The sequence below is a fragment of the Colius striatus genome, chromosome 8 (assembly GCF_028858725.1).
Source record: "Colius striatus isolate bColStr4 chromosome 8, bColStr4.1.hap1, whole genome shotgun sequence".
In the NCBI taxonomy this organism is placed as follows: domain Eukaryota; kingdom Metazoa; phylum Chordata; class Aves; order Coliiformes; family Coliidae; genus Colius; species Colius striatus.
In genome coordinates this window covers 409678-430944 of record NC_084766.1, presented here as the reverse complement: position 1 = coordinate 430944, position 21267 = coordinate 409678, and the positions used below count along the sequence as shown (strand labels likewise).

The 21267-nt window shown below is 48.1% G+C and overlaps 2 protein-coding genes across 8 annotated transcripts in view; both read left to right on the top strand.

Moving 5' to 3' along the window:
* Window positions 1-95: 95 nt before the first annotated feature.
* NDUFB8 (NADH:ubiquinone oxidoreductase subunit B8) lies at window positions 96-6091 on the top strand. Of its 4 annotated transcripts, none has more exons than XM_062001272.1 (5): window positions 96-358; window positions 2242-2368; window positions 3556-3655; window positions 5018-5173; window positions 5860-6091. In XM_062001272.1, exons 2-5 carry the CDS (start codon window positions 2250-2252, stop codon window positions 5950-5952), a joined length of 468 nt encoding a protein of 155 aa, XP_061857256.1. In that variant the 5' UTR covers window positions 96-358; window positions 2242-2249; the 3' UTR covers window positions 5953-6091. The 4 variants fall into 4 exon arrangements, with proteins under 4 accessions (XP_061857256.1, XP_061857255.1, XP_061857253.1 ...); XM_062001271.1 differs by having other exon boundaries at window positions 268-352; XM_062001269.1 differs by lacking the exons at window positions 96-358; window positions 5860-6091 and adding exons at window positions 1999-2125; window positions 5453-5749.
* A 1418-nt stretch (window positions 6092-7509) lies between these two features.
* Window positions 7510-21267, top strand: part of SEC31B (SEC31 homolog B, COPII coat complex component) — a 33811-nt gene continuing 20053 nt past the window's right edge. For 2 of the 4 annotated variants that reach the window (XM_062001264.1, XM_062001267.1), the window contains exons 1-10: window positions 7845-7949; window positions 12746-12834; window positions 13550-13673; window positions 14344-14539; window positions 15332-15427; window positions 16322-16462; window positions 16951-17093; window positions 17302-17401; window positions 19357-19518; window positions 20802-20954. In XM_062001264.1, coding sequence (XP_061857248.1) covers window positions 12756-12834; window positions 13550-13673; window positions 14344-14539; window positions 15332-15427; window positions 16322-16462; window positions 16951-17093; window positions 17302-17401; window positions 19357-19518; window positions 20802-20954 — 1194 coding nt within the window. In that variant the 5' untranslated portion in view covers window positions 7845-7949; window positions 12746-12755. The other 2 variants (XM_062001265.1, XM_062001266.1) reach the window with 2 other exon arrangements.

Below are 21267 nucleotides of genomic sequence, written 5' to 3'. Positions count from 1 at the left end.
GCCCGTCACCACTCCGGAAGTGAATGGAGGGGGCGGGAGGCGGAAGGGGCACCATCGAGAGGGCAGGGCGGAGCGGCCGTGGCGACGGCAGCGCCCCTGCTCGGGAGGGAGGTGCGGTTGGGCCCTGCCCTGGGGGTGGCCGGGGCCGGCGGGGCCGGGCGCTGCTCCCCGGGCTGCTGCTCCCCGGGCTGCTGCCCCCGCCGCTCCTCCGCTGCCGTGTCCCGCTGGGGACAGCAGCCTGACCGCAGCCCTCCGCCCGCCCCCAGCACACGGGCGGCTGCGTTGAGGCCTGCCAGCCACAGGCGTGGAACGGCCCAGGCTGACGGACGCGGCCCGCCTTTGGACAGCCGAGGTGCGAGTGAGTGAGGCTCCTACTCTGCTGTGTTTGTCGCGGGAGATAAAGTCTGCATTTTGCTTTTAACCTGGAAGCACCAGGAGCAATGGTTGGTCTTTCCTGAGGGCGACTGCCTCGTTAGGCATCAGCTCTTGAGGAGGACTTGGGTCTCTGGCCCTCGGTGGTTTTTGTCTCACACAGGATGGGTTTGCTGCCGTGGCTGTGCAGAACTTTGCCGTTGTCAGAGTAATGCAGCGGGTTTTCCACTCTCCCTCCAGAACGTATTTAGATGCCCGGTTTCTAGGAAAACAAATTCCCTTCCACCTTTTCAGTCTACAGTGCTACAGATTAAGAAGATTTACAACATATTTGCAAATCTGTTTGGGTGCTTAGGAAGCCCGAGCCACATCAGTGGGAGACTCAAACATAAGCCAGAATGTGAATACCCTGAGGTGAAGAGCCTGTATAAGTAAGGAACAGCTGACCACAACCCGAGTCTGCAGTGAGGCCTGAGCCCAGGCTGGTGGTGCAGTCAGGAACTGAAGGTCTTCTCTCCCAGGGCAACACAGTTGCCCCCAAAGCACCCCGTGCTGCAGAGGCGGGACGGGCACCCAGTGCTGCTCCATGGGAAATGCCAGCAGCCTCTGCACTGGAAGTCTGGGCTCTGAGTAGTAACCTTATTAAATAACTAATTGACGTATGGTGTACTTGGTTGTAAGGGAGCTGGCGGAATTAAGACACTGTTCCTAAAATGACGTGATGAGGCCTTACTTTGAGGTAAGTAGAAGGATCCTGTTGTAGCCTGTGACAATGCTCCCACCTCAGGCACGCTGTATCTCAGATATGTTTTTGTGGTTCATCACTCTCTTCATGCAATTAGTAGGTTTACAACTAATGTTGTTATTAGAAGGAATGGCTTTGATGACAGATTGTCCATGATAGTTTTTGAGCTGCAAAGGTTTATAATGTAGATCGTTATAGAGACATTACCCATTACAGTCGATGTGAATAACTGAAGCAAAATGAGTTCAGCTACCACTGGGTTTACATAATGAAGTAAACTGCAAAATCCTTTAATGCTCACATTGATTTTATCTGCGATGATGCATTGCCTACGTTTGAAGGATAGCATAGCTAAATTAACATGCCACGCCAGCTGCCTGCGTTGTCCTGGTTTCACGGAGACAACGTGATTTCTTTTGGGTATTAACTTTAATACTATTGATAGTGATACAAAGAAAGCAATTTGCATAACACCGCCAGCCACGGCATCGACCCCATGGAGCATCGACCCGGCTGCTCCGCGCGTGGGAGGCTGCCCCGCGTCTGGGAGGGGTGACCCGCCATAAATCCCCATTACCCCGCTCAGACAGAGGCAGCCGGAGTGAAAGACCGCACCGCTGCCCCTGCTGCCCATCAGCCTCTCTGCTGGTACTGTAACAACCGCGGCTCGTTAGTGAAAGCCCTGGACGGGCGGTTGCGCCGCGCCCAGAGAAGCCCCGCCCACTGCGGGGAGCTCCGCCCCCTGCTACACCGCCCCCTGGAGCTCCGTCTCCCTGTGGCCCCGCCCCCTGTAGCTCCGCTTCCCTGTGGCCCCGCCCCCTGTAGCTCCGCTTCCCTGTGGCCCCGCCCCCTGGAGCTCCGCCTCCCCGCGGCCCCGCTGGCGTGTCTCTCGCGGCCGCCGTCGCTGGCGCGTGCGCGCGGGGATGATGGCGACGGCCGGGCTCCGCCGTGCCCTCTGGCAGCGGGTGGCCGCCCGGCTGTGGGCAGCGCCTCCGGGGGCGCGGGCAGGTGAGCGAGCAGGGCGGCGGGGGTTGGGGGCCGGAATGGGGCGCGTGGCTCCGGGGCCGGAGTGTGAGCGCGGCGCGGGCTCCCGCGCCCAGCCCGCCTTGTTGCTCTCCCGCCAGCCTCGGGGATGTCCAAGGACATGCTGCCCGGGCCGTACCCTCGGACGCCAGAGGAGCGCGCAGCGGCCGCCAAGAAGTACAACATGCGGGTGGAAGACTACCAGCCCTACCCTGACGACGGCTTCGGGTGAGCCGGGGGCTCCCGCGGCTGGGAAGCAGGCCGAGGCCAGCAGGGCCCGGCGCCGCGGGGACGTGCTGCAGGCTGGTGCCGGTCTCTGCTGAATGCACGGACGTGCTGTGCTGTGGGGGTAGGGTTTCGAAAGGCGTACATCTGTGTTTTCACACAGGAGCAAACGGAGTGAGTCGGAAGCCCGTGTGCATAAAACACTGTATGAGGGAATTCATCGGGAGCTGTAATGCAAGACTAAGAGGGATGAACTGAAAGTCATCTCTGGAATTAACTTTTCATAGAATCATAGAATGGTAGGGGTTGGAAGGGACCTTTAGAGATCATCTAGTCCAACCCACCTGCAGAAGCAGGGTCACCTAGATCAGGTTGCATAGGAACGTGTCCAGGAGGGTCTTGAAGACCTCAAAGGAAGGAGCCTCCACAACCGCCCTGGGCAGCCTGGGCCACTGCTCTGTCACCCTCACAGTAAAATAGTTTTTGTCTTGTGTTTAAGTGGAACTTTTTGTGTTCCAACTTCATCCCATTACCCCTTGTCCTGTTACTGTCTACTATAGAAAAAAGGGATGTCCCAACCTCCTGACACCCAGCCTTTAGATATTTATAAATGTTAATAAGATCTCCTCCAGACTAAACAGCCCCAGTTCCCGCAGCCTTTCCTCGTATGAAAGATGTTGCAGCCCCCTGATCATCTTGGTGGCCCTGCACTGGCCTCTCTCCAGCAGTTCCCTGTCCCTCTGCAGCTGGGGAGCCCAGAACTAGAGACAGTACTCCAGATGAGGCCTCATCAGGGCAGAGTAGAGAGGGAGAAGAACCTCCCTTGACCTACTGGCCACACTCTTGATGCATCCCAGGATTCCATCAGCCTTCTTGGCCATCAGGGCACATTGCTGGCGCAAAATGTAGGGCAGCTAGGATCCTGCATTTAAGCTCCTGTTTTCCTTCCAGCTCACATAACCCACAAAGGCCACTTTGCAGAATGCTGTTTGTTACAGTGGCTGGGATGAAGGTGGTGGTTGTGGTGCTAGTCGTATATATTAATTTAAACAAATGTATACACATTGGAGCTGCGCAAACAAAGTGATGTTTAAGTCTTCTGTTTCTATAGTCCAGTCCTATAATGCCTCCTCCAAAATGTGTCAAACAATACAAATTTCTTGTATGTTTTTTTTGTCTCTCTTTCACAGCTATGGTGACTATCCCATGCTGCCTAATAAGTCTCATCATGAGAGAGACCCCTGGTACCAGTGGGACCAGCAAGACTTGAGGCATAACTGGGGAGAACCGGTAGGGATGCAAACATGCACAGCTTTCTAGTACTTTCTGTTTATTTTGTGAGTGTGTGTTGCCCGAACAAGCAGGGACAGTCGCTTGGAGGGAAGCTGAGTCTGTGGCCATCATCAGGGTAAACATTTCAGGAAGTGCTGAGGAATGTTAACATTGAGGGGGGAGACTTTATAAACTTAAGTGTCTGTGTAGGCATAGGAAAGTCTTGTCCATAAGAGCTTACTTCAAAATCATTTAGTAAAAAAGCCATTGTTTGAGTGAAAGCCTTGTAGTACAAGCCAAGTTTGGTTGAGTTCTTTTAGGAGTAGGTATTGCTGCTACTACTCCAGGGTTGTTTAGGGATGGAATACAAATAAGGAGGTTCTCTGAAGGAAGTTTGCAAGATGTCCTTAAGAGAAATGGAAAAATAGAGCATCTGTGTTAACTTTCAGAATCTAAGGTCCTCAAGGTCCTTTTCAGCTATAACAAGTGGCTTTTCACTTAGACTGTGGTGTTGCTGTGAATGACTGTGGTTACCAAGCTTGGTGATCTTGATGTCTCTTTAAGGGAAGTGGAGATTATGTAAACATGTGTATGTGATATAGCATAGCATGAACATGCAAGAGCATCATCGCATGTGTACAATGGTAAAGTTTAAAGGGCATGACTGTAGAAGCACGTGAAGAAACACGTGGTGATTCTGTGTTTCTTGGTACAAGAGGGCTTGTATAGGTACACTTGCCCACGGGGCTGGTGATGGGTGGGCAAGTGGAGAGCTGCAAATTAAGGGTTCCCTGCTTTCATTAACGTGAAAGGACACTACGGGCAGAGCTTGCTTTGGGCTTGCCTATGTGTGCTTGAAGGCAGAAGCTTAAATGCTCTTCTGCTTCAGTCAGGAAGCCTGCCAGCCCTGCTTTTGTCACAGAGTAATGGTGGCAGGTACTCTACCTGTTTGAGGAACCAGCTTCCATGTAACAGGTGGTTTCTTCTTTGTTTGAAATAGCACTGCTGCTTATGTCTGGGTGTGTGACCAAGCTTCCATCACTGGGGGTGCTGGTTTATACCGTACCTTTGTCACAGTCTGGGCAACAAATCTAAGGTGGAGTGATTATGTATATCAATAAAAGCTGCTGCTACTTTATAACTAAGCATATATATTGCCTGGTACAAACATAAGATGGAATCTGGAGTCCTGACTTTCATACGACAACTTGCTATGATGGTAGGTAGATCACTTATCTCCTTTGTGGCTGTATCTCTACCTGTGAGATGGAGATGAAGCAGCTTCTAGCAGTTTTGTGAACGTTCCAAGGCACTCTTCCCCTGGCAAAAGCAGCTTGAGCACTCTTGGTATACGTTCAGCCGTTTTCCTTTGTTCTTTAGATGCACTGGGACTTTGACATGTATATCCGGAACCGTGTCGATACATCCCCCACTCCAGTTCCCTGGCACATCATGCGAAAACACTTCCTTATCTTTTTGGGTACCATGCTGGTCATGTTTGCTGTTGGAGAGATCTATCCATCTTACAGGCCTGTGGTGAGTGATGCCCTGGGTAAGGGGAGGAGAAGCAGCTGTGTTTCTTGTCTCTGCCCATGCCCAGGAGATTGGTTTTGCTGAAGCTGAGTGATGTGTGACTGCAGAGCCTGGCTGCTGGCAGGGGATGGGACAAGGCAGGTCCTGTGGCCCCGTCCAGTCCAGTTTGTTCTTTTGACTGGCTTGACTCAGCTCACATGTTCTGTTTCATAGTGAGCAGTCCCTATTAACAGGCAACTAATTTTAAGTTATGCTTCTTACAGTGTTCCTTCTTTGGTCTAGGTACTCCTTCCCTAAGTGCATCTGCCTGAGGGAGATCCTTTCTGTTCTCTTGCCTGGTGCTTTTAGTTATATCTCATGACATGTATCATTTGGAATGCAATTCTGAAAAATCCATGAGCAGCTTTTGCAATGTGTTACCCTCGTGCTGTGAGATGGTTAAGATGAAATGCAAGACCACCTTGATGGATGTTGCTGTTAAAGGACAACAATTTATACAAAGAGCTCTGTCTGAATTTACTTTCCTTGCACTCTAAATGTTCCACTGAAGCCCTTAAGAAATAGAAGTTTCTCATAAATGGCAAGTCTTGATTTGTGTGGGGCTGGGATGGGATGAGGCATTTTCCCCTCAACCCTTCAGTTGCTTGGTGAATGTGATTGAGTTTTCCACTTTTTATCTCTCCTTGTAGGGACCGAAGCAATATCCCTTCAATGACCTGTACCTGGAGAGAGGAGGAGATCCCAATAAAGACCCACCAGTGGTGATACACTATGAACTCTGAAAGATGTTAGAAGTGATATGCTTCTCCCATATCAGCTCTGCTGGGGATGGCATCTTTAGTATTTCACTGTGACGCATGTTAATGCTTGTTCTTCAACGTTCAGTCACCAACTGCATTGAAATATATCAGTGATACCTACGGTGCTAGTTGTCTTCTGTTGGTTTGAGAAGGCTGAACAATGGCTAATGAAGTTCAATGACCTTTGCTATTCGTTCTGAATGGGATAGTATCTGTGGGGCAAAGTTCTAAGTGTGATTCTAGGACTGCTGCTAGTTTATATACCTTGTGCACAAGCATTCCTGAGCTAAGCCTGTTGATGTAGGACGTCTTGCTAGTCACCAAGTGTTCACCAGGCAGGTGCTCCTTGGAGTTGAACTCAAGTGTCACATTTACTGGCAAGTGCCAGTGCTTGGCAGTCTCATACAGTGTGAATAACTGTCTGTCCTTACTGGGATTTGATCTCCCCCTGGTCTAGGCTTCAGTGAAGCTTGTGCAACCAGAAGGAGGCCCTGGTGAGGCACAGAGCCTGTGCTGTACAGCTTCATGATGACAGCAGAGCTGTGGACAGCAAGGTACAAAAAGGCCAGTGAGCAAGTCCAGCTCCAGCCAAACCTGTTCTGCTGCACCTGGACTTTAGTCCAAGAAGACAGCTGCCCAGGTTGCTCCTGTGTGGTCTGAGCTCACTCACCAGGCTGGAAGTTGCATCTGACCCATGAAGTCTGTCTCGCTGCAAACCACTGGACTAGGGCCCCTATGGCCTCATCAGCAGTCAGCTTGGGAAAGTTACACACACAATTTTATTAACCTCCTGGATTTTTCCAACTCTGCTCTTCCCTTAACAAGATTTTCCCCTTGATGCCGGAGGAGACAGTACCTTCAGTACTGATTTACAGTGAGAATTCTCAGCTCCCCTGTGCTATGTCTTAGACCCGGCTGTTTGGCTGGAGGAGTGGGTGATCACAGAGGGTGAAGCGCTTGGGCTTTACTGGGTACTTCCTATAAACTGGGTGCTGTACTTTACTCTCAACGCCCTGTCGTGACTCATAGTTTTGTGCTTTAAGAGAAACAGGTTTTAAGACAGTGACTCATGGTTTTTTCAGCCTATAAAGATTTTTAACCCCAGATTCTAAAAAGGACAGATAGCTTGCTCTCTGTGTAGGGGTTGCTGGGAGGGCGTTGTTCAAGGGAATTACAGGATTGAATGCTAGGACATGCGAAAAAGTGTGTGAATGAAAACTAAGCTCTTGGAAGGCGCTCAGCAATCACCATACCCCGTGCCACGGCTCAGGCAGAGACTGTGGGTCCAATCCTTACAAATGGGGTTTGTAGCATTAGGCGCGTTTTCTCTAAGTGGGAGAGAGGTGAGGGAAGGAGGTTTGGGCCTCTCTGCCTTTTAAATTTTTTTAAATCATTTTATTCCGTTAATTACAAGCTTTTATGAAAAAATATTCCTAAACTGTCCTGCTTTCCCTCCAGCCTGCCCTCGGGAAGGCTCACGGCTGTAGCTGAGCCGAACCTCTGAGGGGAGGGACCTGGGAGGCAGCAGCCCCCAGCTCCACCTACGGTGTTCCTGGGCCTGCAGGACGAAGCAGTTCCGACCGGTGGACGGATCGAATTCGAGTCCCTTCAGAACAGAGAAGGTGCCCGACGGCCTGTCGGCTGCGGAGCCCCGCGCTGAGCCCCGGCTGCTGCTGCGGCCGCCGGGCGCGGTGCCGCGGCTGAGGCGGTGGGCGCGGGGCCGGGGCAGCCCGGCCGCTCGGGTGGAAGGGCCGCAGCAGCGGGACCGGGGCCCCTTGGCGCGGTGCCGGATTGGGGCCGGCCCCTCCGGGCCCGCCGCTGCCCCCGGGGCCGGCGCCTGCGCGGGCTGCCGCGGGGGCGGAGCCGCGGGCGGCGCTCCGCGCGCGGGGGCTTTTGGGCTCTCCGCAGCCACCGTCGGCGGGGCTGAGCTGCGGGAGCCGGTCGGGCCCGGGTTGGCGGCGGGCGCGGGCAGTGAGCCGGTAAGGGCGCCCGCCCACCCCCTCCCTCCTCTTCCCCTGCCGCCTCTCCTCCTCTCGGCCTGACGCGAGCGGCCGGACCCGGCGTCGGGGCCTCGGGGCAGGAGCTTGGGAGCCGTCCCCTGGCCGGCCCCGCCGGGGCCCGACCCCGCTCCCCCGGCGCGCCCCGGCCTCGGACTGCGGCGTTGCGCTGCCTGTCCCGCTGTCGCCCTGACGGCTCTGGGCCCAGGGCCCGTGGCTTCCTCCCTAGCCCTCTGCTCGGGGGCCCCGGAGCTTCTTTCTCTCCGCCGGCGGGCAGGTGTTGGGTAGGAGCAGGCGGCGAAGCGCTTGAAGGGAGCCGGGCTGTTTGACTGGGCCGCGGAGAGGCCCCGGGCGTAGTCGAGATCCTGTTTGTTACAGCCGATGTCCGAAGCCAATGCTTTCTTCCTGGACCCCTCTTTCTCGCGGTGGCACAGTGCAATGCTGTTGTGCAGTGCAAGCTGTCTGCTCTAGGTACATGTGTATGAACTGCCATTGTGCAGTGCCGTGGCACTTAGCAAGAGCTTTTGAAAGTGCTCAGAGGACAAGAAGTTTCCTTACATACCATGGGAGTTGTCATGGAGGAATGTACTGAGCCCTGCCTGCAGCAACCCCGCCTTGCAAACAGTGATTAGCTCAGATTAGTGTCTCCGTGCCTTCTGTAATCCGGGTTTATAATAAGCACCTATGAGAACAGAGTGGCAATAGGATATTGGGGATCTGTGAAAGGAGAGTGTGAGAGCAACACATGGGGAAGGGGCAAGTACAACACTGTAGTGGGTCTGGGATGGTAGTGATTTTCCAGAGCAGCTCTTGCAGTGCTGTGCTTACTGTTGGTATTGATAGCACATCAGTGTTATGACTACTACTCGCACAGCATCAGGGCTGTCCCTCCAGCATTCCTTCCCCCACCTTCACCAGTAGTTGTGGGTGGGCATGATCTTGGGAGGGACCATGGCCAGGACAGCTGATTCAGGCTGACCAAGGAGATATTCCATACCATATGACATCAGCTCAGTGACGTAAACTGGGGGAGAGGAGCAGGAAAGGGTGGCAAGGTTCATTTTTGGCCTTCCAAAAGCAACCGTTAACGCGTATCAAAGCCCTGCTTCTCAGGAGGTGGCTGGACGTGGCTGCTGATGGGAAGCAGAGTAACATCTTTACTTGCTTTTGCTTCGCTTCTTGCACATGTGGCTTTGCTGCTTCTTTATTAAACTGCTTTTATCTCAACCCACGAGACTCCCATCTTATTTTCTCCCCTGCCTTGGCTTGCTGAGGAGGTGGGGGACAGAGTGGTGTGGTGGGCACCTGGCATCCAGCCAGCGTCAAACCACCACAAACAGTTTTTAAGTTGGCCCTGGGACATGGAGGCTGGAGGATGGTTTGTGTCTTAACTGTTGGGATATGGCTGAGAGGCCTTTTTCAATTTTCAGGGTGGCTGCTTGTCACCTAGGTGACCTTGGACATGTCTTTTCTGTTCTGCCCAAGTTTCATCTTTAGCTAAGGGGCCTCAGGGTACTAGCTGTGCTGTGCTCTATACTGGTCATCCAACATCATCAGGAACCACGCAAACGTGGTTGGTGCCCAGTAGCAGGAGGAGGATTGGGAAAGTCAGGAGGAGGGGATTTCTGATTGACAGTGTCTGGGACGTACAAGAGAGAAAAGGCCTTACTGGAGTGATACCAGGGATGTTTAGCATATCAGCTTTGAGGGTCATTTAGCTGATACAACAAAAGCCACAGCTAAGGCACAAGTGTTTCAAGTTAGTGTGGGTGAGGGATTGTGTCAGCTTTGTGTGTACATCAGTCATGGTTTGAGAGCATCTGCTGTTACTTGTCTCTGTTTAGCTGTGTGCCCTCTGTTTCCCAGTGGTGGGAATGCCCTGACCTACTGGGTTTTGCTTTGCAGACAGTGCTAACTTTTAAGGACACTGGATGGGAAACCGTGGCTGCCAGAGGCTGTGGGGAAATGCTGCTACTATTCTGTGGTTCCCCTTAGGGCTGAAGTTTGTTAATACGTTAGATTCATGATCGGATGTCTGTAGGAGGAGGAGGAATTGTCATGTTTGATTAATTAGAGAACCTGAGAAAAGCATGAGCTTTCACAGAAGTATTAGCTGCTCTCTTGGGAGATGACACCAGGTGGCAACCTCTTCCTAAAAATTCTCCTACTGCAGCGTTCAGTACTTGTGACTTTTTTCTCAGGCAACCACAAGCTGCTAAAGAAGGGGATTTTCCTGCTTTAAGGCTCATAAGTCCTGTCCTGGCTACAGACATGCACAGTGCATAGAAGGATTACTTCTCTAAGAATAGGACTCAGATCAGACTGGGGTTTTTTTCCCTCCAATCTCTGAGCCCATTGACTTCAGGAGGAGGTGCTGCTGTCTTCCTGCAGAACCTCAGCTGCCTCCCCGCAGAGTGGAGCTGAAGTGGTAGGAGCTGCTTAAGTGATGGTGCAATACTGTGATCTTTTGGCTTCTTATGCCCCTCCTGTGGGCCTGCTCAAGTCTGTTGGCACTGCTGCTGCTTTGCATCAAGCACCAGGGACACAGTGTACCTGTGATCCAGCACTTCTGCCGTTGCTCTATTGAGACTGAGTAACTCTTGAGGATGCCTGTCTCGCTTGCTTTTCTATGTCTGAGTGAGTTACCACAGGCAAGACACTTCACCTTCATGTTCTGTCCTGAGTTAAGTTTGTGAAAAGAGCACAGGAATGTTGACTTTCTTATGCATAATTGACAAGAAAAGATGGACAATTGATTAATACTGTCCCACTAGGTCAATACCCTTCTGCACATTTTTTGTGGCTTAACTTTGTGCATTAAATGCAAATTGTCCCATCCACACAGGCAGGCCAGCACAGAGGGTCTGAGTGGGAGCTTTCACCTGGCTAAGGCTGTGATGACTGGGCTCTTCATGGCTTCTTTACCAGTTAATTTTTCAGAGGAAAGAGATCCCTTGTCTGTGTTCTAATAGCATTCCCAAGGGAGTTGCCCTGTCAGAAGCCCAGAAGCAATGAGGCCTCTTTGTGCAGCCAGCTCCTACAGCTGGTGGACTGGAAGCGGAGGAGGAAGAGGCAAGAAAAGGACTGCTAAGAAACGTACCAGCTGTGGGATTTTTGGTTTGTGTTTTGGTTTGGTTTTGGGGCTTTTTTTAATCTGGCTTTTTTTAAGCCAGATAGTGGGATGGCCACAGCAAGCTACCTTTATGGTCTTGGTTACAAATAAACATCCATACTCCAGCCTGAGTAAGGCCAGACCGAAGCCCTGACCCTTGTAGCTGCACATCTAAAGAGAGTGCCACATCGTGCAGACTGTGGCTTAACTGTCAGCGTGGCTGACAGTGTCCAGTAGCCAGGAGAGGTTAATCACAGAGAGCTGGTTAAGGTGTGGTGCTGTGCTGCCTGCTGATGGTTTTAGTTAGTTCAGCATGACATCATCTGAGTGCATAGTTAGCAGCCCTGTTTAGCTAGAGTTAAAAAACTGCACTGCAGCCAAGTTTGAAAGCTTTAGGCACCGCTCAAGAGAGCAGCCCTGCTAGCCTGTGTATGGTATGTCCATGCATCATTTACGTTGCTGACATGCCTAGAAGGCCTGGGCATAGTCTGGGGCAGAGAGGTGCTGGGTGCTTTTCCTCAGCAGGAACGGAGTCCTAATTTGTATTTCTACTTAGTTTTGCAACCTCCTGGCTGCCTGCTGTTGGTGTACTGTCAGCTCTCCAGCCACACTGTTGCCCAACTAATCTCTTTCCAGTGACATGGGGAAGTTGTGCTCCTGTTTTATAGATGTCAATTGATCTATCCAGAGTAAATAAAAAGAATTGTTAGAGCTGAGACTGAAACCCAGCAGCCACTTCTGGATTGATCCTTCCCACCCTCTACCATTTACAAGCTCAAGCCGAAAGTAATATTTTCTTTTCCCTTTTGCTTCTCAGAGGCATGAGAGCAAAGTACATTTACTGATTTGGTGCGTGGTAGCATTGCACTTTGTTTTCTGTTGCCACGTCACTTTTCTCTCTGGAATTTAGCCTGCCCTGAGTTTCTCCCTAGTGACAAGCAACAGAACAAGAGGAGACGGGCTCAAGTGGCACCAGAGAAGGTTCAGGCTGGATCTGAGGAGGAATTTCTTGCATACAAGGGTTGTGAGGCATTGGAACAGGCTGCCCAGGGAGGTGCTGGAATCACTGTCCCTGGAGGGGTTTCAGAGGCAGGTGGATGTTGCACTGAGAGAAATGGTCTAGTGGTTGATAGGACTGGGACAAAGGCTGGACTCGATGACCTTAAAGGCCTCTTGCAGCTGAAACATTTCTATTGTTCTTTCTCTCCTTTTGCTTTTTCATATATACTTGCTTGTTCAGAGAGAACAACTAGTGCTTTGCAAATACAGTTGTTCAATTTCTGCAGCTGCTTCAAACCAGCCTGGACTCAAGACTTGAGCATGTTGTTTAACTTAGATCCCCTTCCTTTTACTGAAACTCTCCTGTAACTGGGGAATATGAAAAAGAGAAAACCTGAGATCAGAGAAGGAAAACCTGAGATCAGAGAAGGAAAACCTGAGATCAGACAGCTGGGAATGTTGTTGCATTGTGATTTTTTTCGTGAATTCTCAAATACCTCAATTACTTCTGTGAAACTGTATTCACTGGCTCAGGAAGTAACTTCTCTCTTCCGAAGGCAACTTGTTCATGTGGTACCTCTGTCAGGGAGATATTTTGTTACTGATGTGCTTATTTTCATGTTGACTTCATCCAGCTATTCCAACCACTGTGTGAAATTCCTTCTAGGGCCTAGAAAATGAAACTAAAGGAAATTGAGCGAGCAGCTGTCCAGGCATGGAGTCCAGCAAACAACCACCCCATTTATCTAGCAACAGGTAAAGTTTTTTGCAATTTGTGAAAACTGAAGTATGGGTCACAGAGGGATGTTAGGTACACTTGTATTGGCTTTAACTTTCAACCCTCGCCACCTTAACAGCGTCTGGGAAACTAACAAGCAATATACTGAAAACATCACTGCGTTATTTCTTTTCCCAAGTAAGCTGTGGAGAGTTATTTGTATGCCCAGCTTTGGTACCTTAGAGGACAGTGATTTTTTTCAAAGGTTGGCCACAAGGCTTTATTGATCTAATTAAGTCCAACACCTGCTTGTTTTAAAAATTACACCAAAATAAGGTTACTCACTTTATATGTCTGTTGGGGAAAAAAAAAAGTTCTGATGGTGTTGATTTAAGCTCGTTTTTGCTTTGTAGGTCTGCAGACATTGTCGCACAGTTTGACCATCAAATAATAGAAATCTCTTCTCCCTAAAGTTGCATGTTTTGGTTATTGTTTAATTTTCAGTATTTCTGCAAACCCTTACATTTGAATTTGGATTGAACAGTGGCCATCGTGCCCAGAATTCCTTGAAAGCTCTAGTTTCTTTCAAAGTTGTAATTGTCAGTTCCCCTTTCTGAGCTGTTCAGACATGTCCTGTCCTTGAAGAGACACAACCAAGGTGTCAAGGAAATGTTTCCAGTTTGTTTCTCTTTTTGTATCTTGCGCTCTTGAAAAAAAAAAGTGCCTACTTGTTTTGCCCTTGTATTTGGCTAGGAACATCTGCCCAACAACTGGATGCATCCTTCAGTACAAATGCCACCTTGGAAATATTCGAGGTTGACTTCAGGGATCCCTCCCTGGACATGAAGCAGAAAGGAACACTTCCTGCCTCCAGCAGGTACTAGAGGACTGTACTTGACCTATCAATCAGTGGCATTGAAAAGGGCTTTTCTGGTACAGGGAAGGAGAGGAGGAGATGGCATTTTTGGGGGTACAAAGTGATCTTTTGGATTGATTGGCCTCCTGTCTTCAATAATTGAACTGTTTTGTTGACACAAATCTTGTGGAGTGTAAAAGTACAACAGTCAGACCATTGTAGAAGTCTGAAAGGACTTAGATGGTAGTCAGTCAGGAGAGTTGTTCTGTGTCATGTGAATTTGCTGGGGTAATGATTTGCAATAAAGACACTAGAGCAGAGTGAAACTTGTCTTCCAGTCTTTAAAGACAAGGTGATTTCTTGGGCATGTCAGTGTGGGTGATATTTATACCCAGTGTAAAACACAGACTCCATTTGTAGCTTAGCAGCTTTTACAGTGGATAAACGTCTTTAGATAATAGTTCTGGGAGAAGACACATAGTCCTGTGACCTAATTTTCTGTATATGCATCTTCTTAGAAGAAATGGCGTTGGTATCAGGATGCAGGGCAGAGGCCCAGTCAGCCAGATTCAGACCTGTGGCAGGGTTCCACCAGCCACCTGCACACGTAGCTGGCTAGACAAATTTGTCAAGGTGACTTGACTTCCGCCAAATGTTGTGGCCTATGTGGCTTTATTTTCTTCTTCTTTAGGTTCCATAAGCTGATCTGGAGCAACTTTGGAAATGGGTCTCCAGAGTCCTCTGGAGTGATTGTTGGTGGAGGGGATAATGGTGTATTGACGATGTACAGTGTGCACCGCATCTTGGCTTCAAAGAGTGAGCCTGTAGTTGGGCAGACAGAGAAGCACTCAGGGTCTGTTCGAGCTCTTGACTTCAACCCTTTCCAGGTATGTGACATTAAGACACCTGTAACAAAATTAAGATTACCCTTCATATTAAAAAAAAAAATGTTTTTCCCTTGTCTGTAGAGAGTTTTAAATGGAAGGAACGGTCCTTAACCTGAAAGAGGCATAGTAATTGTGGCACAAGGCTGATTTGGGACTCAGATTTGGGTTCTGTCCACAGCGTTGCCACTGAATTCCCCTGTGACCTTGATCAAGCCTCTCACCTCTCTAAAAACGTGTCCTGTAATGCTGTTACAGGTCAGACCACTACTACCTGAAAGCAGAACTTTTTCTATTTGTTCATTTAGTGTCTAATTCACTGGGACTCTGATCACATGTAAAGGGATTTCAATGTGAGTAGTGAACAGAATGTCAGTTTTTGTAGTAGCACAAAGGCACACTGAAAGTTGTCTGCAGACCTGTGTTCGAAGCCTGCATCTTCTGAGCAGAAATGTCCTTGATGCCAGGATGCAGGGCAAAGGTTCAGCCAGCCAGAGTCAGAGGCTTTGAGGCCTGTGGCGAGGTTCCATCATGAGTAACACCAGCCACCTGCACATGTCGCTTGCTAGACACATTTTAAACAAGTCTGCAGCATGGCACAGCCAAAGACACGGAGGCCAGAAGTGTGCTTGGTTTGTAGTCTAGTTAGGATCTGTTTGCTTGGGAGTGGTTGTGAAATGCAGCTCTCATCTGTCTTCGGAAGCTTTTGGAATTTTTACTTATGTTTATTTTTAAGAAATCCATCTTCTTTCCCTGTGAAACTCAGCTGAGCTTTTCTCTTTTTTGTTCCTGCAGAGTAACCTCTTGGCTTCTGGAGCCAATGATTCTGAAATTTTCATCTGGGACTTGAATAACTTCAGTGTGCCTATGACTCCAGGGGCTAAATCCCAGGTAAACGAGCGTGGTCAGGGCAATACCCCTGCAGTTTTATATCTCAGTAGGCAAGGCAAAAAGATGTGACTGCGTAGAGTCATCCTGTTCTAGTTAGTCTGTGAAGTGGGAATGACCTTTATGTCTGTCAGGAGAAAGGTGAATTAGAACTGAGTGATCAACTTCATTCTGTGGAGGTGGAAAGAGTGTTATAAGGGAAGGGGAGATAGACTGGCAAGCTCTGGAAGGATGCACATTGCATGGATGGGTAAGCTCTTTGTGGATTTGAATCAAGTAACTTGCCAGTTTATCTTGTTATCCAACTGGAGCATGTGTGATGGATTCAAAAGGCTTATTGGACCTACTCTGAGAAATGAATTTACTTCAGGCTTCAGCTGAAGCTTTTCATATCTCTTAAAAGTAGTATCCGTAGCAGAGCCTGTGAGATATTTAATGCATCTGGGCTATTACGCCCAGGTAATGGTTCCTGAGTTTGAGGAGGAAGAAGCTTCTGATCTTCTGATGCTGATTGTGCTATTCAGGACAATCAATGCCTGAAAGTGGAAAAAAAACATAGTAAACTTGCCTAAAAGCAGGCCAAACTTTTTCTCCAGTTCTTCCTTCCATTTACCTCCTTGCATCGCGGGAGATACAGTAACGGCATTTTCCATCTCACTGCACCCCTGAAATGTTGTTGCACAAAGTCATCTTTCAGGTGACATGTCACCATAGAGTTTGACTGTCAATCCACACTCCCTAGTCTTTCTGGTCAGTGCTGCTGATATTTCCAGTCAGGTGATCAGTGGTTGAAGAGAGGAGTCTATCATCAAATCTCTTAAGCTAGTGACAGAATCCTGTGATTAGTGTTCCCTCAATGTGAGGATAATGCATGTGTGGCCTTTCCTGTCCTGGCAGCCTCATGAAGATGTCAGTGTGGTGTCCTGGAATCGACAGGTGCAGCATATCCTATCCTCTGCCCACCCCAGTGGCAAGGCTGTGGTTTGGGACCTCAGGAAGAATGAGCCTATCATCAAAGTCAGTGACCACAGCAACAGAGTGAGTGGAAGAAAGATTGTGCTTCTGCCTAGCTTACAACATGCCATATGTGACTGCAAAGCAAGCTCTTGAGATCAAGAGTTTTTATTGTGGCAGCTGTTGGGACTGGTTCTCTTGGACCTTCAGCATCAAAGCACCTCTCTCCCTTTTTTTTCCCCTAATGAAATGGAGAAACAAGACCCCTAGCTATTCCTAAAATTAGGGCACCATTGCATTCAATTTTTGTGTTCACAGCTCATTTATGAGAAGCCTCCTGCATTTTCTTGCCATCTTCCTAGGTCAACTTTGAACTAGTCCTTTTTACTTCTGTATGGTTTGTGGTTGGTTTGTTTGGGTTTTTTTCTCTATAGAGAAGACAGAAATACTTGCTTCCAACAGTAAGACATTACTAGACTTGCTTTGTGTCAAGTATTCTAGGTCTCTGGGTTGTTTGTGCTGTTGCCAGCGTGATGCGCTGAATTTTCAGCCTTTGCCACTTTTGTCCCTAGATGCACTGCTCAGGAATGGCCTGGCATCCTGAAGTTGCAACCCAGCTGGTCCTTTCCTCTGAGGATGACCGCTTGCCAGTGATCCAAATATGGGACTTGCGTTTTGCTACCTCTCCTTTGAGCCAGATGGAAGGGCACACGAGGTAAGGGTCTGCTTGTTGTATTGCCTCTTCAAGGCAGGTATCTGGGAGTTTGGACGTAGGACAGCAGTGATTATTTGCTAGGCCTGCTTTGTTTCACAGATGAATCTGGTAGAGGGTAGGGGTGAGAACTAGCACTTCTGAGCTTAAGACAGCGCGGGAGAGTGGACTGGGTATGAAATACGAGTGATTTCTTTCTGATCTATTTCAGGGGAGTTCTCTCTGTCTCTTGGTGCCAGGCTGACCCCGAGCTGCTGTTGAGTAGTGCCAAAGACAACCGTATCCTGTGCTGGAACCCAGGCGTGGGGGAGGTACGTAACCGCAGCTATTAGTATACATGGTCTGGTTCGTACAGAGTTGTGTGCTGTGCTCTGTATGTGTCCCTTCTCTCTACCTCTGGGGACTGCCAATGTTGTTTTCCCCAGTGTGTCTTCTGCACTCTTCCTGTTTGGAGTGGGTGAGAGCGTTGTCTGTATCCAGATTGAAAACAGCAGAGGCAGGATTTTCTCTGATATGTCTGTGTCCAGAGATCATAGAGTGAAGAAAGCTTTAACTAAAACTTGGTTTCAGCTAATTATGATTACTCCTGCTCTGTTCACACATGTAGTGTTCTCTATGTTTGTTTCTTCTGTGTCTATTTCTTCCTTCTTCTAGGGTGGCAGGTTTTTTGGGGGGAAACTTGAAAGAGAGTGAGGAGCATTTGTTAGGGTCATTGAAAGGGGAACAATACAATTAAGTATGTGTGTAAACTTTACTCTTAGTGCAGTGGTTTCACGTCTATGTGCTCATCTAGTCATGTATCTCAAAATCACAATCTTTTAAATATTTTGTTGTCAACTGAATTAGAACAGGACTGTGTAAAAGTTATTTTTCCTACTCATTCAGTGCTGAATCGCTGGATGCAACCGAATTTTGAACTATGAACAACATTAATGCAATTGATCTTGATAACAGCACGGGGAAACTACTCTGACAGTACTGAACAGTATCCAGCTGAGAGCCCCAGGCTGGATTAATTTCCCAGGATGATTTTGTTTACCTGACCACCTTTGCCTGGGAGGCGTGGAAAAAAATGAATCCAGTTTCATAAAATGCATGAAATGCTCTGTTGTGGTTTTTATGGGACTTGATGCTCACTCTGTACAGATGTCCAGTGGTTAGAAGAGAATCAGACTCTGGAGTCTGGTTTTCACTGAAGTCTCTTTGCCGTGTTTTTTAGCAGGAAAAATTAAAACCCCAGTTTTATTGCAGCTGGCTTATCTTTATGCATGGTGCTATAGATTTGCAGAGTCTGAATTCAAGTCGGGTGTTTACACACAAACTATTGTTAGGAGACTGTTCTTGGCTGGTACCAATGAACAGGAGATTTTCAGGTGACACAGAAATAGGAAAGATTTTCAGTAGTAAGAACAGTTATGCAGAAGGGCTGATCTACTGAGTTTGGAGGAAGGACCGGTTTATTTTTTGGAGGAAGGGGGATATTTGGGCACTGTTTTTGGTTTTGGTTTTGTTTTTTTAAATTTAGCAATCCAGATTTTAATATGACCAAATGCAAGGCTTTATCCCTAGGAACTGAAAGCTCAGGTCATGTTCCCCCAGAGAAGGGAGCTGTGATACTCTGTGCTCCGTGCCTGTGAGGTGTAAGAGAAATCTCTTCATTTTGCAAACTCATACAAGAGTTCAAAGTCAAGGTTGTGTTAGGGAGTTACCCAGCACCAGGCAGGAAGCCTGCGACTGGGCTTTCTGAACTTTGGGTTTCTGAGTGCTGGACCAGAAGCTGCTAGACTGCAATATCCTTCATAGTTCACCTGCAGCTATCAGTGTCCTGTTTTGTCATTCTGCTTTTTTCTGTAGGATTTTCTTTTTCTTCTCAAATTTGTTATTCCAGACTCTTCTTTCTGGTTACATGTTCTTGCTCGTGACACCTTCTTGCCTGTTGGCTTCTGATTCTCTTTAGTTGTTTGCTGGTGTCTTGCCTGGTTAACAGCAGGTGTTGACAGTACTAAATTGATGGGTTTGCATTTTTTTTCCCCCTGCAATCAGGATCCTGTGGCACAGCAACTTTTTGGGACTTTTTGTGACTGTTTGGGCTCAGTGTGCTATAGCTTGGTTGCAACCGGTCCTTCAAGAAGCAAAAAGAAGAGACTTGTGTAGAGTGGTGATATGTAAATAGAGTGTGACACACTTGCTGTGGGCAAGTAACTTGGGGAAAATTGGGGACAACGCTATTTGTGTTGTCCTTGTGTCTTCTCTCTTTCTGTGATAGGTGGTTTACGAGCTGCCCGTTCGGAGTCAGTGGTGCTTCGATGTCCAGTGGTGTCCTAGGAACCCTTCAGTCTTCTCTGCTGCCACTTTCGATGGGTGGATCAACGTTTACTCTGTTATGGGTGGGAACTTAGAAGCTCAGCAGAAGACGCAAGCTGACAAGGTAAAGTCCTGTGAGCGTGTTCGTGGATTGGCAATCACTCACCTGACTTCTGAGAGCATTAGAAGCACGCGTGTGTTACCAGCAGGATAAGTGATGCAGTTTGTCCCAGCCACTACAATGTGTAGCTGTATGGTGCAGGAGCCAGAGGCTGCCTGTTTGGGGACTTAATACCCACCAAGTGCCAAGGTGACTACCTCGCCTCTTCACAAAGGTGCCTCCATATTTCTTGTAAAATACATTAAAGTGTGCAAAGAGAACAAAGATGAGGGGTAGTTTTGATGTAATATATATTTTACAGTTACCAATACAAGACTAAAAGTAAAGCAGCACACCTGTTACAGCAACAAGCTTGTCTTGACACTAGATTAAAATGAAATATGTTGACACTCATTAATACAACATCTTATTGTTCATCAGAAGAGGTTTTTTTAAAAATAGCTTATAAGCCAAAATTAGCAATATTCCCCAAGGCAATTGACTGTAACGTGGGGCATATTAATATCTTGATACTGAAAGACTAGAAAAACAAAAGATGTAGGTCTCACCTGTGATTCTTGGCAGTCGCAGCTTGACGAGCCTCGTGTTGCTTCTTGTCGAGTATGCTGGTCAGCCGTATTCTGGAGCTATACCCCACCATCCAGTCAAACGTGAACAGGGCTGTCCTTATCAAACAACAAATCTATGCCTACAGTGTTAAAAACTGAGAATGCTTGTGAGTAGCATCGTGTATGTCCTCACTGCCTTCCTGAGTGTCAGAAATCGAGATCAAAGGCCATTTTTGACACTCTTTTGCCTAGGCAAGAAAGTCTGGAGAGATTCTTTCATGAGCCTCATCTAAGCTATGAAAGTTTGAGACAGTCATTAAAATGAACCCATTTGAACGACTCCAGCTACAGAAAGGGAGTCAATGTTCCTTTGTGAGGAAGACAAAGCATAAGTTGGATGACTTTGGACTATGTGTTGTCATGCATAAAACAATTTATAACTCTCATGTTTATGAGCTGGGTGCTAAGCCAGGAAGTGTTTGTTAGGGAATTTGTATGTTTGCATATTACCTTAAAATCTCTCAAGGTAAAGCTTCTTGGGAAATAATTTCTGGAACTGTTTAGAAACACCATTTCTCTTGTGTGGAGGCTTGGTGGCATTCCAAAAAGAGAGGCTGTAACAGCCTTTTCTTTTCATCAGCCAGGAAAGTAGTGAATTACTAAGCAACAGTTTTTTGTGCTTACTCTGTACAGAGAGAAGTTGAGTTATATCTTATTCCTTTCTCCATCTGGTTCTAGATCTCTTCCTCCTTCAACAACCTGGATCCCTTTGGCACAGGACAGATCCTTCCTCCTCTGCAGGTGCCAGAGCAAGTAGCTCAGATCACCTCGATCCCACCATTAAAAAAGCCACCCAAGTGGATTCGCAGACCTGTGGGGGTTTCATTTGCTGTAAGTGAATGAAGCATCCTTAGCTTAAAATGCAATAGCTGTGTCATCTTGTGACACGTTATTTTCTTTTGCTGGAGAAGCCTTTTGATCTTGCTATAGGAAGTTGTTTTGATGTCAGTTTAAGGTGCATTGTGATGTCCCATGGAGCAAAGCTCTTTTGCTCAGCAATGAGATACATTTCCAACGAGAACTCCTGTGGCAGAGGAGGTTATAAGTAAGAGCTGTTAAAGCCAAGGAAGACTCAGAAAAGATGTCCTTGTAGGCTGTGACGTGAATTCCCACTGTCTCCTGTCTTTCTCCTTCCTATCCAGAT